This window comes from Sapajus apella, unplaced genomic scaffold (assembly GCF_009761245.1).
Source record: "Sapajus apella isolate SASKATOON/1434 unplaced genomic scaffold, GSC_monkey_1.0 scaffold40, whole genome shotgun sequence".
NCBI classification, from domain to species: Eukaryota; Metazoa; Chordata; class Mammalia; order Primates; family Cebidae; genus Sapajus; species Sapajus apella.
Genome location: NW_022436980.1, coordinates 8,819,642 through 8,837,341, shown reverse-complemented (window position 1 = coordinate 8,837,341; position 17,700 = coordinate 8,819,642). Strand labels below are relative to the sequence as shown.

Sequence of the window (17,700 nt, the reverse complement as noted above, 5' to 3'; positions counted from 1 at the left end):
TTAACACCCTCCTCCACATATTATTGTACCAACCTGAGTACTTTGTGCATAATTTTAGCATGACATCTAACATTTATTGCTTACGAGTTTAACTTTGTTACTAAGCCAAATTGCCATGTATCATTTATTTTTGTGTCTCAGGTACATAACACAGGCTCTTAAAAAGTTGTTGAAAGAATTCACTGCAATACTAGCAGGCACTTAGTAAATGCAAGGTTGAGCTCATTTCCGCTGTCACCCCTGAGGGGATCAAGCATTTTTTCTCTGAAGACTTCCTCCTAATTTCTGGACACTTCTATGACCTGCTGTGGCCCCTCTCTTTGCCATTGTTTTCTCTCTAGAACCATGGGCCCAATTACTCACTTAAAGCATATCAGTTACTCTGTTATAATATGAGGGAATCTTTGGGTATGAAAGATTTGTAAACTGTGTTTTAAAAAAGACAGGCAAATGTACAACTTTGGAATTGTTTCAACCTTTGTATATCAAACCAACATCTTCCTTAAAGCCATTCCGGCCATGGAAAAAGTTACATGCTTTCTGTTTAGGCCTCTGTTCCCTTAGTCTAAGGTTAGAACTAGCCTTATGGCTGCTCCTCAAGATGCAAATGATGACTTCCATAATTCTGCTGTCAATTTCACCGATGTAAACTCTTCCCCTAAGCTCCAAGTGTCTGAAGACTGTGCTGCTGTCTTTTGGGCTGCTTCACCTGATGATTCCATGCGGCAATAAGACCTGCCTTAGTCAGCCGTTCCCTTGTCTTAAACCTACTGCGCTCCTGAGGCTCCTGGTTTTCTTTCAGAGTACTCTCTCCCAGGCCTTCAATGACTGACAGCTAAGTCTTTTTCAGGCAAACCACCCACATGTCTCCTAAGTAATTAAATATTCTTTAGTCCAGGCACCAGCCGGTAGGAGATTTTTCTCAACACATGTATTATTTGAGGAGTCATTTCCTGCATAGCTTCTAATCAATTTCCCACAAGGACAAAGATCACCATCCCATGTACCCAGAATTGCTTTATTTAATATGCTTCAGTCAATTTATCAATCCTTTTTCAATGCAAGAATTGTATTTTATTCCTCCTCAGTCCAGTAGTTGGCCTAAACACTCAGTAAAATCTGTTGAATGAAGAAAGGAACCAAAGGAAAAAAAAATGTGGGATTTTTCTCATGAAAAACAGCCAGAGAATTACACAACAATGAGACTCGATGTTTACCCAAAAGTGGCTTACAGTTTAGGGAGACAAACTGCCAAGCCCTTTAGCTGTTGTAGGAATTTGGGTCCAACTTAGATCTAATGATTTATCCAGAGTGCTTGTTTGCTCATGGGAGATATTCAGTTACCGCTGACAATATGTCCGTTGTGCCTTTGGGGTCCTAACTTCAGACGAAGTCTACATTCTATCAAAACCTTTCACTCTAAGAAGTCTTAGTCGTTGAGTTTTGTCTAGTTTATAAAAGTTGCCGTCGCGGTGGCTCACACCTGTTAATTCCAAAACTTTGGTGGATCACCTGAGGTCAGGAGTTCAAGACCAGCTTGACCAACACGGCAAAACCACGTCTCTACTAAATGTACAAAAATTAGCCAGGCGTGGTGGTGCGTGCCTATGACCCCAGCTACTCGGGAGACAGAGGCAGGAGAATCTCTTGAACTCGGGAGGTAGAGGTTGCAGGGAGATGGAGGTTGCAGTGAGCTGACATCACGCTGCTGCTCTCCAGCCTGGGCAACAGAGCGAGACTATCTTAAAAAAAAAATCGTAATAATTATAATAATATTTTATGAAACTTGCCTCCTAGTGTCTTTTGGTTAAGAGTAGCATGAGAAAAATATCTCCCTTGAGTAAGTCAAACTGAGGCATAACACTTTCCCGCTGGGATGGCAGTTTCTAGGTGAAGTAGGGCTGGCAGCTGAACAAGTAATTGACAGCAGCTCTCAGTCCCTCCCCTCCCGTCCTGCCAGACAGTTGTTACCTCAGGGCAAGGGGAAAGTGGCTTGGCTATTCCCGACAGATGGACAGTCGGTGGAACGGACCCTCCCACAGGCCCTCATCCCCTCGTGCAGCTGCTGGCCTCGAAGACAATCGGCTGTCTCCCCAGAGGAGGGAAAGAATTGTGCAGATGAGAAACGCTCTCAGCGGGAGGGAGGCGGGCAGGCTTGACTGACACTGGAGAGGGCTGGCTTTTTGGAGGGCTCTTAGCAACGGCCCTGGTTTGACCCACCTCGGCCATGAGAAAATCAAATCAGTATGCCATTCTTCCCAGGCGCGAGGCAGCAGCAGCCGCTGAACATGAAAGGAGGCTTCCTCCCTGCCTGCTAATTACCTGCTCTTCCCGATCTCCTGGTTTCTGCCCTTGCAAAGTGTACAAGGGGGAGGAAACGACCGTCACCCATCCCCCTTGCTGCCTGGGGGTTCAGACTTGATTGTGAGTCCGTGTTATGTCATCTCGTCTTATTGATAGGCTGGATGGGGGCGGGGGGGATTCCAGCCCCCCTGGACCCGCCGGAGCTTTATTCTAGAGTTACTGGCGCGTGGCTGCGCTTTTCTTTTCCGTTTGTAGGTGAAACCCCATTGGCTTCATTGGCTCCTTGATTTAAACCACGCCCGGCTTTCTGCCCGCTCTGCTGCTGCTGGGCCAGGCTCCCCAGCCACATCCCAGCCCCGTCTGCAGGGAGCCGGAGGCTGCTGCTGCTATTGTGTGGATGCCGCGCGTGTCCTCTCTTCTTTCCAGAGATGGCTAACAGGGGCCCTAGCTACGGCTTAAGCCGAGAGGTGCAGGAGAAGATCGAGCAGAAGTATGATGCGGACCTAGAGAACAAGCTGGTGGACTGGATCATCCTGCAGTGCGCTGAGGACATCGAGCACCCGCCCCCCGGCAGGGCCCATTTTCAGAAATGGTTAATGGACGGGACGGTAAGGCCGGCAGCGATCTCGGTTGCTGGGGTGGTGAGCAGGGAAACCCTCCAGCGCCCTTTCTTTCCTTCGTGCTACTGAGGATGCTTTAATGTAAGGCTGCGGGAAGAGCTGCTGTTGCCAAGCTCTGTGCCTCACTGGGAGGGGATGGGAATGCCTTTATTTCTTCAGGGCTGGAAGATTTGGGCTCCATGCACAATTCCCTAGCTAGCTTGAGGGTTCTCCATCCACCCTAGCACCGCATTTCCCTTCTGAGTTGTCGGCAAATTCGAAGCCTTTTTGATTTTTCTAATGAGAATAGAGATAAATATGTCCCTGTGATTTCCCCAGCCTTCCTGGTGCATTAGCTCTTCTGGGGCCATTTCCTTCCTCAGGGGAACGGGTTGGTTACACAGTAAAACAAAGGAGGGAGGAGGGGGACTAGCCACCTTCACATTCTTGTGGGAGCCATGCACCCTGGAGGTGTTCAGTGTCTGTTTATTGAATGGATGGGTTCTCCTGAAACTGAAGGGAGTTCTAATTTGATAACTGATGCTCATGTATGTTTGAGGGTTTGAGGGTCACAGGCTCTGCTGATGCAAACAAGCCCATCCTCTCCTGCAGCCTGAGATTTACTGTTACATAACTGCTATCCAATGCTGCTGGGTTGCCCAGAGCTTGGGTTATGTATGCCTAGGGAAAAGGTACCACATTCACTTATTTTCACATTATTAAAATATGGGATGAGTAAATTGAAGCCTGCTTCTGACTTGCCTTTTGATAGAAGAAATAATATTAGACTCTATCATTTGAGCTCTGCCACCCTCAGGAGCCACTAAGTCATTCCTCCTTTGAAAGTCTGGAATCATGTCCTCCTCACGTCACGTCATTCCCTATCTGTAAACATTCTTTCCCTCACTCAGAAAAAGGAAAGGAAGAACAGGGAAGGAATGGAGTTCCTGGGCTACAGGAATCTCTGTGGTAAGGAGCAGCCCTAGGAATGGGGTCATCTGGGTCTTTGGGGCTCAGTATGCGAGACTGGCTACACAGACCTGAGCCCACGCCTTCCTAGTGCCCAGGACTTGCTCCTGCCCAAACTGGATGAGCAGTGCGGCATTTGAGCAGGGTTCACTTCTCATTCTTGGCTTGTAAATACAAAGAGAAACATTGATTGTCTCTCCCCTCCCGCTTCAGGTCCTGTGCAAGCTGATAAACAGTTTATACCCACCAGGACAAGAGCCCATACCCAAGATCTCAGAGTCAAAGATGGCTTTTAAGCAGATGGAGCAAATCTCCCAGTTTCTAAAAGCCGCGGAGACCTATGGTGTCAGAACCACTGACATTTTTCAGACGGTGGATCTATGGGAAGGTAAACAGCCCCTCTACCTTTGGGGTTGTTCTTTTCTTCTTCTCTCCTTTGCCCCATCTCCTGGTAAAAACTGCTTACCGTGTTCTTCCCTGTGCCTGCTGATGTGTGTGTAAGATGTTCTCAGCTGTTTTCCTGGCGGCACTGTTAGCCTTCCCCATTGTTATGTTCTAGTAAAAGGAGGTACTCTCTTCTAAGGGAACACACACCCTGAGGACACACCAGGGATCTCAGCAAACTAATGAAAACAGAAGCCTCAAGCCAGAGGAAGCTAATGGTGACATACATGCCTTTTCTTCCTCTTACTCCTCCCATAACAAATCACAGCTACCGGTAGAGGAGGGAGGCAGGGAGCCAGTGTGCTTCTCACTCAACTGCCGCTTATAGACAAAGCCATCTATTTTGTCAATCTGAGAAACAGATAGCACTCCAACCTTTTATTAGCCCAGTATCTGGGTGCTTGGTGACTATGCCTTCCAGATATGCATTCTGCTCACAGTGTGACAGGTGCTTTTTTTCCTTCACATTTGTGAATTGACTTGGTGAGGAAATCTTACAAAAGCATAAAAATCAAATCACACTCCTAGACGTATTTAATAATCCGCTATTACGGGGGATATGATGTGAATGGAGGGAATTTGGGACCCATCGTCATGATGTAGTTAGTGTCCCCTTTAGCGAAAATGTGCATACCCAACCATGTGACTGTTCCTTCTCCACTAGGCCTGCCTGAGGCACCAAGCTATACCAACTAGTCAGAGCAGGACTGTCAGATTGACTCTGCTCTCACAAGCCCTTTGTCACTGGATGTCATTAGTGGCCCAACCAACAGGATCCCCAGGGCAGTGACCCAAATGGCTCTGCTGACAGTGAGAAAGGGGTAGCTTTCCCCTGATGAAGAGACATGGTATTTTAATGGGTATTCAGATGATGGCTGAAATAGATTTCTAGCAGAGGACCATTCTACTACTCACCACGCTATGATTTATAAAGAAACAGTTGCCTCCTGAATGCTCGGTGTCATGCAAAGAGCTGGCATTGCATGTTTCCCTCATAGGTGAGTAGTTAAAATCCTAAGATGCCAGTGAGTTTCCCTTGTGGTTTGCCATTATTTAGAAACTCAGGTATTCAAAACTGCAGCCAGGCCAGGCTATGGAACTTGCTGCTGACCCTCCAAATTCTCATGTAATTTCACAGTAGAGATTTGATCCCTGCTTCCTAGATCAAAACTATGATGATTTTCTCTAGCTAATACAGATAGCTACTGCTTACTGATGTTTTCCTATGCGCTAGGCACTGTACAAGTACTTTACTGCATAATGCCAATCAATTCTGCTAACAATCCTATGAGGTAAATGTTTTTTAATCTCCCCTTTTCATAGACGATGAAACCGAAGCTTGCCCATGGTTACTTGTGTCCATGAGATAGCAGAGCTAGAACTCAAACCTGGGCTCTCTGACAGCAAAGAATAGAGCCTTAACTTGTCTGCCAACCCGTTCTTGGGCCAAAAGGCTTAGTTTCCTTCACCTACACCGTGAGTGTGCTGTTGAGTCATAATGGTGACTAGCTGATGAGGATGAAGAGGAGGTGGGGGAAGGAGGTGAGGAGGAGGAGGAGGAAGATGATTCAGGGCTATGTGGGACAGGAGGATAGGAGAGTCAGTGTGAATGGAAGGGACCTGGGTGAGTCTCCTCCACCTCACTAAGTGCAGGAAGTACGGAGGAGGAGGAATAAGCCAGGAGGTCTGTGGGAGGTGAGGATTCTGAGAGCTTTCCTGGCTTCGTGCTACTGAGATGCTTTTCTTGCCTTTCCCTCTCTTTGCAAAGAACGCAAAGGTAAACTTTACTCCTGAGAGGTGCTCACAGCAAGTGTGGAGGAGTGTCGGGAGAAATGCTCCTGATGTACAGAGTCGGAGGAGGTCTACACCACCTGCCCCAGATGTGTGTGTTAGACTCCCCTAAAGGAAGAGGGAGGCCCGGAGGGTTGAGTGTGACTGCGGTCACCTGAGCCAGGACCGTGGACCACTCAGCTCCAGGGGAACAAGACAGACTCTGAGAGTCCTAACCCTAGGGTGGAAAAATGGGGCTTTAAAGGAAATCAGGAAGGAGGTCCGCTCCAAGGGCACTGGGACTGACAGGTAGCAGAAACAACTGTACGTCAGCTATGCAATAGGAAGGGATGAGCAGGAGGGCTGTCCATAGGAAAGCAGGTGCTTAGGAGTTTCCAAATGGCCCCTAGAGGCCCCAGGACCTGGTGGCCCCCCTCCAACTAGGACCGAAGCCCAGGGAGATTTGTTACAGGTTGGAGGGGATATCTGATATTCCCTAGGATCATTAAGGCTTAAGCCAATTCTGGCCAGCATACAATAGGGCAGGAGGTGGAAAAGTGGATTGCTTCAAGCAGAGAAGCAGGAAGAGGGAGGGGAAGGCTGGCGGCATTGCAGAGCAGTGTGAGCAAGCAAGGCTGGAGTCCTTTCTGCAAGAGCTGGTTGTCGTTCATGTGTTTTGGCACAAGTAAGCTGGAATCAAAGGGAGGCTGCGGGGCAGGGTTGGCACGTGTTTATGTGTCTGTGTGCACGTGACGGGGTACATGATTGTGCACACAGCTATCAGACTAGCTGTTTGCTTAGCTTAGTCTCACATTCACCATACTATTCTCCACCTCGACTGTGGTTTCAATGCTGTCCTCACATATCAACTTAGATTAATTCCAGATTCTCTGCAACTTGGTTGTGGCATCTGTGGCCAATGTGGCTCCAGCCCTCCTTGCCTAGGAGCTTCTTTTCCTCCTCTGCAGGTATTTTATGCCCAACGGCTCCCAGTTTCCCATCTCCTCCACTCAGTGTCTTCTCCCAGGTAGGGCTCTGCTTGCCCACAGCTGCTGTGACTCTCCGGGCTTCCTGGATGTTGCAGACCAATAAATCTGAAGGAGCCCAGGCTTGCCAAATGCCTTCTTGTTTAGGCTTCAATCACGTCAATAGACTGAACCCACAGCTGTACCATTATCCTTAATCCTCCTCTAGGTGAAATACTTCAAAGAGACTTCAGGGTAATTGGAATACAAGATTCAAGGCTTTAAAAAGAAACTCAAAGCTAAATGGTCCAGAAAAACAACACAATCACAGGGACATTACAGACAAAGCTACTGAAGTCCCCACAGAGGGGAGCTGGAGTCACCACTTGCTTTCAGTGACAGAGAAGAAGTAGGGTGGCTTAGAGGAATGGAAGGAACCTGGGAAGTCCTTCTCTTAGATAACAGAAGGTGAATGGCCTGGCAGATTACTTTTGGATTTGCCCTGGCTGCCCCGGAAAGGGCAGGGTGAGGCCATCTCAGCTGTTTGTGGGCCAGAAGAAAGTACACTGCAGGTAAGACTTCAGCATCTTTTCTGTGGACAGAAAGTGGGAAGGGGAGAAGAGGTGGAGCAAGAAAGGGAGGGGTGTGTGTAAGTGAGAGAGAGAACATATTACAGCAAGTGTGTACGCTGATCTAGTATCGGGACAGAAAGACTGCAATGCAAGCTTATCCTGGAAGGTATTACAAGGGAGTGCAGGCTCCTGAGGCAGAAATTAGACTGCCTGGCCAAACCTGTGCTCTACCACCCATCAACTCACTTCTCTAAGCCTCGATATTCTCGGTTGTAAAGTGGGGATAATCACACTTATTTCATAGGGTTGATGTGGGGAGTAAATGAGATGGTTCATTGGAAGTGCTTAGCATAGTTCATGACAATAGTAGAGAAAAATAAAAGTTGGAAATGTAGAAATTATTATTGCCATTGACTTATCTTTTCTAAGATTAACAGAAAATGAGGGAGGGGAGAGTAAGTCTGGAAAGACACACATTCTGTCTTGGAACAAACGGACTTAATGGCCACATACAGGAGCTGCTAAGGTTGCCTGGATGACCTTTGCGCTCTCTGACAGCTGAGGAGCCTTTACCTCATCAGCTATTCTCTAATACGAACAACCAGGCCTTACGGGTCACTTTATTGACTTTTTTCCACTTTGTGTTCGTCACCTCTTGATGTCATTCCCCATAATTTATTGCTTTACCAAATCCAGACCCAGAAGACCCCACTACACTGGAAAGAGCATGAGTTTTGGAGTCAGGTAGATGGGTTGAAACCTCTTTCGCTACATACTGTGGACCTTGTTTAAGTTGCTTTGTTTCTCAGAGCCTCAGTTCCCTTCTTGGTAAAAAGTTCTAATGCCTCTCTTTTGTAGAATTTTTGTAAGGATTAACTAAGAAGCTAGCACAGTGCCTAGACACCTAATACAGGTTGGCTTTTCCCCCACACTATTAGTCATTCAGCAAATGATCTTTTTGGTTCATTTGTATAAGCACTTGATGAGCATGAAACATAGAATTCTAGAATGTCAGAGCAGGCAAGACTCACAGATAGATCAGTCTCATTGCTCTTCTTAGTAATCCTACTGATAAGGATCCCGGTGACACACATGGTGATGATGTGCCTGTTCCCTTCTCTTGATGACTGGGAGTTAGGGAGGTGTGGTTTACATTGGAAGTGCCTGGAGGTTCAAATATATTCTCTGGGAAGGCGTCACTTTATGTGTCATTCCTCAACAGCAAGAGTGAAGAGATATTTCACACAGCATGAGCGGTATCTTGGGATATTGTAAGTAAGGTAGCTGTAATGACTTGAGACATCACGAGTGTCTGCTGCTTGAAGCCTCATTTTCTATCAGAACAGCCTTCACTGTGTTTATTTCAAGTGGCTGCTGACGATCGTATTTGGTGGGTTTTTCCTTTAGCAATGGCTCTCTAATGCCAGCATGCATCAGAATCACTAGGTAGACTCATGAAAGCACAGACTGCTCGGCCCCAACAGCAGCATTTCTGAGGTATTAGGTCTGAGGTGAGGCCAAGAATTTGTATTTCTTACCAATTCACAGGCCATACTAATTTTGCTGGTCTGGGAGCCCCACTTTAAGAAGCAACACCCACAGCAGTGGGAGCCAGGGAGGCAAGCAACAAACATTTATAAAATCCACAGAGCAAACCCAGCCTCCCCTCTGATCTGATATTTCTCCCTTGACTATTGCAATATTTTCATCTACCTTTAGTGGAGAATTGGAAGCTAGGCCCAAGTTACCATTCAAGGAAATAAGACATGGTTTCATATTTACTTTCTCTGTAACTCCAAGAAAGATGGAAAAAGCCAGTGTTCTTTGAGTTACAAGGCTGAGTCTAGACTTATATCAAACAGAAGTATAATAGCTCTGAGACAAAGAACTCTGACTGCAAGACTGATTTTTTGTATTAAAAGTAGAAATAGAAGGTGGAGATTGTGCAATCCAAGTTCACACACCCAGATGACTTCTCTTTTACCTTTTTTCTTTGTCTTCATCCTTTTCATTTATTTTTTCTCTGCACAGACATACATAAGCTATCTTGGAAGTAATAAATAATTTAAGAGAACAAAATCCTTGTTAAAGTATCTTTATGGTAATAGCACTTAAACTGTATTAGCATTAAAAATTCCTGGGTTGGGGCCTTCTACCATGCAGAACCTCCAGTTCCACTCCCCAGGAATTGTGACTTAGGAATGTGGGGTGCAGGATCACACTTGGGATAACATTGCTTTGTGGTAATGCAGGAAATCGGGAGTGCTGTTTTGTGGAGTAAAGCTGTCGGTTGCTAGTTGAGACTCTCGCTGAAAAGGATTGCCAGGTGAAACAGATAAAGCTACCATGCCATCAGCTCTTTTTTTGTTTAAGACTAATATTTAAGACTTTAAGATTTTGTTTAAGACTAATAATATTGTTTAAGAGGAAGATACAGATATTTTCCATATGCCTTCTCTCCCAGCAAATGCACAGCCTTGCTTATTATCAGCATCCCCTCCGAGAGTAGTACATGTCGCAAGTAATGAACCTGTATTGGCACATCATCATCACCCAAAGTACATAGTTCGCTCTTGCTGTTACACATTCTATGCATTTGGGCAAATGTATAATGACACATATTTGTCATTGCAGTATCATATCAAGTACTGCCCTAAAAATCCTCTGTGCTTTGCCTTTTCATTCCTCCCTGGCAACGACTGATCTTTTTACTGTCTCAAGAGTTTTGCCTTTTCCAGTATGTCATAAAGTGGGAATCTTACAGTATGTGTGCTTTTCAGATTCCACCAGCTCTTAGATCACCAGACTCTATCTCATTTCTGCTGTCCCTGCTTCCAGAAAATTCCGGACATTTGGTTGATGCTTCTTTGAGGAACGTTTTTCTCTCTTGGAAGAATGGCCTGGAGCAGTGGCTTTCAAGCTCACTTGAGGAGCCCCAGGAATCTACCAAAGCATCCAGGGTGGTTGTCAGGGAGCAAAGCCATTCCAAGCTGCAGGGCTCTGGGCTGACTTCCAACTTGGAGCAGAGCTCTTCTAATTATTGGTTTTACTTCTGACTCTGTGGAAGATATTGCTGACGAAAGGAGTTATTGCTTAACAAATATCATTTAGTACTTACCACATGGCAGACATGGGCATGTTTTTAAACACTGAAAAGCTTCAGAGTGGGATCTAACTGTCCATCTGGCTGCTCGGAATCATCTTAGGAGACTGCCCCAGAATCTGAATATGAAGACTCTTGGGTAATCCTTAGGATCAGTTTAGTTTGCAGATCACCAGGCAACACCCATGACTCTCAAACTTGCCTGAAGATATGAATCACATGGGAAGCTTATTAAAAATATGGACTCCCAGAACTTGCCAAATCATTCTCTCAGGAGAATGACCTCAAAATGCATATTTTAAAAGAGATGCCCCCCAACTCCCATACATAATCCAGGAAACTTGGGAAACCCTACTCTGAAGCAGGCTGTGCATGGCTATTTTTTATACTTGCACAATTTTGAAGTCTTCGTCACAAGGCAGATATGACACTTGGTAGTGATATGACTAGTTTAGCTTTTCTTATTTTTAAATTTATTTCATTTATCTTATTGTTATTTAGAGACAGCGGTTCCCTCTCTTGCCCAGGCTGGAATGCAGTGGTGCAGTCACAGGTCACTGCAGTCTGAAATTACTGAGTTCAAGCAGTCCTCTTGCTTCAGCCTCCCAAAATGTTGAAATGACCGTTGTGAGCCACTGTGCGCACACTTTTGTTGTTTGAGACTCAGAGTACATCACAGAGCCTTTTTAATCTCAGTGCTCCTTTATGCACTGAAATTTTTGACCCCAGTTGTAGAAATCAGCTTCTACAAGTGGCCCTTACTCCTTCCGTGTGCCACTCTCATCCAGTGGTACTTGATCTGGGCTTCTGAACTGGCAATGCAAGAGAGGGAAGGCTGGAAAAAGGCCGTCTTCCCATCTTGTCAGTCCAAGAGTGCTAGAATTACTCACAAAAAACATAATCAGAAAATGAGCCAGATGTGAACTGGTTACATGGGGCAGATTTCTGGTCATAACGTTATTTAGAATCTTGGCAATCATTAACTTAGTGTACTAGTCCATTTTTGTTGCTTTAAAATAATATTTGAGACTGGGCAATTTATAAAGGGGTTTATTTTGGCTCATGGTTCTGCAGACTGTACAGGAAGTGTGGTGCTGGCACTTGCTTCTGGTAAGGGCCTCAAGAAGCTTATAATCAGGGTGGAAGGTGAAGCCAGCCTGTCACATGGTAAGAGAGGGAGCCAGGGACAGAAGGTAAAGGTGCCAGGCTCTTAAACAGCCAGACCTTGTGTGAATGCATACATAAGAACTCACTCAGTACCACGAGGTCAGCACCAAGCCATTCATGAGGGATCTGCCCTCATGACCCAAACACCTCCTACTAAACCCACCTCCCACGCTGGAGGTCATGTTTCAACATGTGATTTGGTGGGCACAAAACATCCAAATGATATCACTTGGTCAGAACATCAGTAGTGAGGCCCTAACTGCTTTTCTTTGCTTCATTCTTGTTTGGGTAAAGACATGGAGAGATTATTCCAGACAAAAACACTCAAAGGTTTATGGACATTGGACTTGGTACCCTTGGTTCTATAGGGCCCAAAATCCATGCTCCAGGTTTATCCCCCTCAGTGGGTCCCCTCTGGCCCGGCACAAAACAACCATTGTGACCCTTTCAGATCATCCCTGGTCACTGGCTCCTACTGCGGAATGTGCTTCCCCATCCAGCCCTCAATGGGTCGCCATGGGACATGGCAGCGTGGCATGGTAGATTGTTCAAGAGCCCTTGAACAATCATTCAGACAGGTCTTTGCATTCAGACACGTCTGATCTAGAGGTGGGCTCTGTTAACTGATTGGGTGACTCTGGGCATGATAATTAACCTCTTTGAATTAGTTTTCTCATCCACATATGAGGAGGAATAATCCCAATTCCATGAGGCTGAGAAGACATATACAGTGTCTACCCTATAATTTATATCAAACATCTCACTTTGGAAAGTTTCTTAAAGAAAAAATTCCAATTTCTTCCTGTCAAATAATGCCTTTTTCCCTAGTGGCTTCTTCCTGCAGTGTAACTGCTTCCTTTTCCACTCTCCTGGGATGAGGGTGGAGTTGTGTTGACAGTTCTAGGTTCCCGGATATCTTATCCTAGCCTGCAACTTAGTTCCCTTTGTCCTTTCTGGGTTCATGTAGTAGTTTAGGCAAGAAGGACCAAATAAGTGTTGGGAATTTTCTAGGTGCAGGGATACCAGGGATGAGCTAGCTACTTGTGATGGAGTCTGGGTCTATGGTTTAATAAACTTTGCTTCTTCACCCCTTGCTCCAGGTTAGTATCTGTAGCTGAGCTGTTGGGTGTCAGGCCCCACATTTTCCCAGATCCTGGACATATCAGAACAGCCCTTTCCAACTACCAGAAACAGGTATCCAGGGTGCTCTTTGCAAAGAGTAGAGATGCATGATATACCCCAACCTAAGCCTTCCTGTGCTCAATCATTTCTCTAGATTCCCTTTAATAACTCACTGCTTAAGAACAAGCCCTGTTTATCTTCACAGAATGAGCCTTCAGAATATCATTACCACACTAATATCTTTTAAAAAGTATCCTGTGTTATGGTGACAATTACAGAAATGCTTTCACCTGTGGAGGAGTCATTCTACCAATAATCTCATTGTTTCTTCTTAGTTCTTTTTTCTTCTTTCTTTCTTTTTTGAGATGGAGTCTTGCTCTGTCACCAGGCTAGAGCGCAGTGGCAGTCTCGGCTTACTGCAACCTCCGCCTCCCGGGTTCAAGCGATTCTTTTGCCTCAGCTTTCCGACTAGCTGGGACTACAGGCACGTGCCACCACACCCGGCTAATTTTTTTATTTTTAGTAGAGATGGGGTTTCACCATGTTGGCCAGGATGGTCTCAATCTCTTGACCTCGTGACCCACCCGCCTCGGCCTCCCAAAGTACTGGGATTACAGGCCTGAGCCACCGCGCCCGGCCCTTAGTTCTTAAAATTCCTTGTGCCCTCTCCCTTCTGTGTGCTGCTCAAATACTTCATTCTCCACCACCCCAGATATTCCTTGAGTCTGGGGGACTATCCATTGCCAGCATTTTATCCTTGTGTTCACCGATCAATCCCACAGGGCCTCAGGATTCAGGCAATCACCCTGTGGTTAATGTGCGAGGTGGGGGCAGAGGGGAGAGAGGACAGCTTTCTCTCTCTCCTCTTGGAATAAGTGAAGATCCTGAACTGGACTTCCTCTGAAGGCCTTAATTGTTTATTTTATTACAGTTCATACTCCATTCTCACTTTCCATCTGCCTTTCCCCGGTAATTCTGTATTCCCCAGAGACTGAGCAGCAGCAGCCGGGCCAAAAAGCCGCAGATGATTCACCAGGTCTAAAGAGAGCCTTAATATTTGCCCTTAACCTTCACTGTTCCCCACCAGGTTAGATGCCGCCTTGCCTGTTAACCCTATGCTTTCTAGCTTTTGTATTCCACCCTGGTACCTTGCATGGACTTTTGATATGATCCTAGATTGTAGGCTACCCCCACGGTAGCATCTTCTTAGTCCAGGACATGTCAGTCAACTGGAAGGGAATAAAGGAGAAAGGACGGGAGGAACAGGCTGACTTATAGGGCCCAGTTGCTTTCTCCACGCGTTAATGGCCACTGGGCTTCTTAGGTAACGGTGCCCCATCTGACTGTGCAGGGCCCACACCACACATCCCTCTCCCTTGCTCTTCTCTCTGTCACACACAAGCCAGTTATTTATTGTCTCCGTTTAGCTCTTTTCAAGCAGCACAAAATAAAGGGCCTATCACTTGTGTCACATTGAGTGCTTTCTGTGTTGATCTGCTGTTCATTTGCTCGGCCTCTGGCCCAAAGAGCAAAGTGAATACTCAATTTGATGCACATGGATGATTTTAGACTCTTTTAACCCAGATACAGTAGAAGAGAGAAGCTACCTGGGGTTTGGCCCACAATTATTCCATCCAACCAACTTCTCTCCAGTGTCCTTTTCTCTTTCTTCTCCTAAGGAAGGTCCTCTTCCGCAGACTACTACACAAGCCCACCCCCATAACCTCCCCTTACCACAGATTATAGAACCCACCAAGGCAAAGTCCTCTATGTCTGAGCTGCCAAGTGTTTGGAATGTTTTATTTATACAGCAACTATGAATGGATTAGAAACTTGGTATCTCTGGTATGTACTGTATAGAGAATAATTAAGCAGGTTATCTGTTGTTCCTGTCTGAAAAGTTTGGGTATGGTTGTCTTAGGGCCACTTTGGGAGGTGTTTGAAAGCGCTGCCCTCTTGAATGTGGTCATCCGCAGGCTTCTATCAGAACTTCCCTCCTGGATGTCCAGCCATATCCTCCCAGCATTCCTTGGCTCTGACACGTGCTTGGCTTTAATCTCTTTGTTGGCTTCCAGGGAAGGACATGGCGGCTGTGCAGAGGACCCTGATGGCTTTAGGCAGCGTTGCAGTCACCAAGGATGATGGCTGCTATCGGGGAGAGCCTTCCTGGTTTCACAGGTAAAAGTCTCTTCCTTGTCCTCCGGACCACAAGGTGATTTTAACGAGAGGGAGGGTCTGAAGCCTTGGAACCCCACAGAGGGTTTATGTACAAAGCCCTCAGGACCTAGCACTGCTGGCGCCACAACTGAGTTCTCCAAAGCAGTGAAAGACTGATGCTGCCATCCAGGCCAGTAACCTATCCAGAGCAGAAATGGCTGGGCCTTTTCTACCAGACACCTGCATCCTTCAGCTCCACCCAGGTTCCATTTCTTCTGAGGCTCAGCAGGACTGGATGGCCTTTCTTGAAGGTGCCTTCATGTCTGAACTTGGTTTTATTATGACTTAAGCCAGCTCTGAGCCTTCTTGCTTGCCTCCCTCCCTCCCTCCTTCCCTTCCTTCCTTCTCTCCCTCCTTCCCTCCCTCACTTCCTTCCTTCCTTCCTTCCTTCCCTTTTTGTTTGTGTACTTAATAAAGGGGTAATATGTCCTGTCGGTGTGACACCATCATGGTTAATATCTATGTTGTCCCAGTATATTTATGAATAGAACCTTGTTTCACTCTCAACAGTGTCCTAGTCTGGTTAATAAATTCTATGATTATCTCTCAGGGTAAAGGGCCTTTTCTTAAAGTGGTTTTTTCTTCAGTGTGTAGGGTAGGCAGGAAACTTAAAACTGGATGACTTAGTTGTAGAAAAGTGCTCTGTGGCAAATAATTGATTATTCATTTCCATGATCCTCTTTTCTTCTCCTTGACAGTTATTTAAAAAAAGTTACCAGCTTATGTCATTTTAAAGAATGCTTGCCCTGAGACCTCTGAGATATTGGCCATTTGAAGCCCTGGTTTTAGTATCTGTGTTATTAAACTACCATGTTCCATGTGGCTACACAGCCACAATTATGTACTATCTGGCTCTTTACCAAAGTTTGCAGACCTCTAATCTAGAGTGAGACATTTCCCCTCATTAACACTTAGGTCCCTTGGCTCTAAAATGGTATATTCATCTTGGCCCTATACAGGGAAAGGGGGAATGGGATTAATGACATGCTTTGTAAGAAGAGCTGATTTTGGCCGGGTGAAGTGCCTCACGCCTATAATCCCAGCATTTTGGGAGTCCAAGGTGGGCGGATCACAAGGTCAGGAGTTTGAGACCAGCCTGGCCAATATGGTGAAACCCTGTCTCTACTAAAAATACAAAAATTAGCTGGGTGTGGTGTTGGGTGCCTGCGGTCCCAGCTACTCAGGAGGCTGAGGCAGGAGAATAACTTGAACCCAGGAAGCAGAGGTTGCAGGGAGCTGAGATCACACCACTGCACTTCAGCCTGGGCGACAGAGCCAGACTCTGTCTCAAAAATAAAAAAAATTAAAAAAAAAAGAAGATCTGATTTTAATTTTCACAAAGGCTTGAGGTAGCTGTGAGAGAAAGGGTAAGAAGAGGCAGACTTCTTAGAAGCCTGAGATGGCCTGAAGTGGTGGGGGAAGAAGGGAGAGTGGGGAGAAAGAGAAATAAGAAAAGCTGAGAGAGAATTCCCCAGAGAGGTGGCCACTGATTCTCCCTCCTCTTTGCTGGAAATCCTGGAAAACACCTGGGCTTCTAAAAGATAGGGAGCTCATGCATCATGGTAGGGCCACAGCCCAGGCTAGGGCCAGAGATAGCTCAGCGTAGGGCCACAGCTCATAACCACAGCTCAGGGTAGGGCCCGCTGATCTATTTGGGAACCCCCACTAGCGCCTGTCTAATTGCATATCTTGAAAAGGATTGGAGAACTGTCATAATAACGTTATTCCCTCTCACTTTCCTCGTCCAGGAAAGCTCAGCAGAATCGGAGAGGCTTTTCTGAGGAGCAGCTTCGCCAGGGACAGAACGTAATAGGCCTGCAGATGGGCAGCAACAAGGGAGCCTCCCAAGCGGGCATGACAGGGTACGGGATGCCCAGGCAGATCATGTAGGACGCCGCATCCCGCCCCTGCTAGAGAGGACGAGCGTTCCCCACCACGGTTGCTATGAAAAAGAAATAGTTAGCCACCTTCTGACCTTCTCCTCTTTCTCAAAGCCTTCTGCCCCTGGTTTTTGCAAGTGCTGCATTTCTGCCGAGAATCCACGTTGCCTACTGCTGCCACCTCCTGTTCATTTAGAACTATGCAAAGACTCCGCTTCCCTTTTCCTGAGCTCCTTGGCCCCAAAGTCTGTTTGATTATTTATTTATTTATTTGCCAAAAATTCTCATCTTCAACTTATAGAATGCACCTAATAAAGTAATTAGTCTTGTGTCTTACAGTGTAAAGTTCATTCTTTGTCTAGGGACTCCGCAGTCCATACTGGTTTCTCTTCCATTCAAAGGCCAGAAAGATGGAATGAGGCTTAAGCTGCCACTGAGAAGTATAAGTGAGCTATGGGGAAGCTCTCGCACGATTACTGCATTTATCTTGGCAATTGGTGTAGAAAGTCGAGGAGTCATTTCGCACACTCTTAGAGCCTAGAGCCATGAATTCAAGAACAAAGTCTTTGACCCCCACAAGTTTTTGAG

At 46.1% G+C, this 17,700-nt stretch overlaps 1 protein-coding gene across 4 annotated transcripts; it reads left to right on the top strand.

The window, feature by feature from the left end:
- Window positions 1–1,986: 1,986 nt before the first annotated feature.
- Window positions 1,987–17,450, top strand: TAGLN3 (transgelin 3). 4 transcript variants are annotated; one of them, XM_032299115.1, is made up of 5 exons: window positions 1,987–2,424; window positions 2,731–2,912; window positions 4,086–4,260; window positions 15,091–15,193; window positions 16,981–17,450. In XM_032299115.1, the coding sequence occupies exons 2-5, from the start codon at window positions 2,733–2,735 to the stop codon at window positions 17,120–17,122; spliced, it is 600 nt and encodes a 199-aa protein (XP_032155006.1). In that variant the 5' UTR covers window positions 1,987–2,424; window positions 2,731–2,732; the 3' UTR covers window positions 17,123–17,450. The 4 variants fall into 4 exon arrangements, with proteins under 4 accessions (XP_032155006.1, XP_032155005.1, XP_032155007.1 ...); XM_032299114.1 differs by having other exon boundaries at window positions 2,007–2,424; window positions 2,560–2,912; XM_032299116.1 differs by lacking the exon at window positions 16,981–17,450 and adding an exon at window positions 15,290–15,935 and having other exon boundaries at window positions 2,155–2,912.
- The last annotated feature ends 250 nt before the right edge of the window (window positions 17,451–17,700 follow it).

Coding starts and splice junctions, on each gene's coding strand:
- TAGLN3 (XM_032299115.1), top strand. CDS start 2,733: ATGGCTAACAGGGGCCCTAGCTACGGCTTAAGCCGAGAGGTGCAGGAG. Junction 4,261..15,090: donor GACGGTGGATCTATGGGAAG/GTAAACAGCCCC, acceptor GTTGGCTTCCAG/GGAAGGACATGGCGGCTGTG. Junction 15,194..16,980: donor GAGCCTTCCTGGTTTCACAG/GTAAAAGTCTCT, acceptor TTCCTCGTCCAG/GAAAGCTCAGCAGAATCGGA.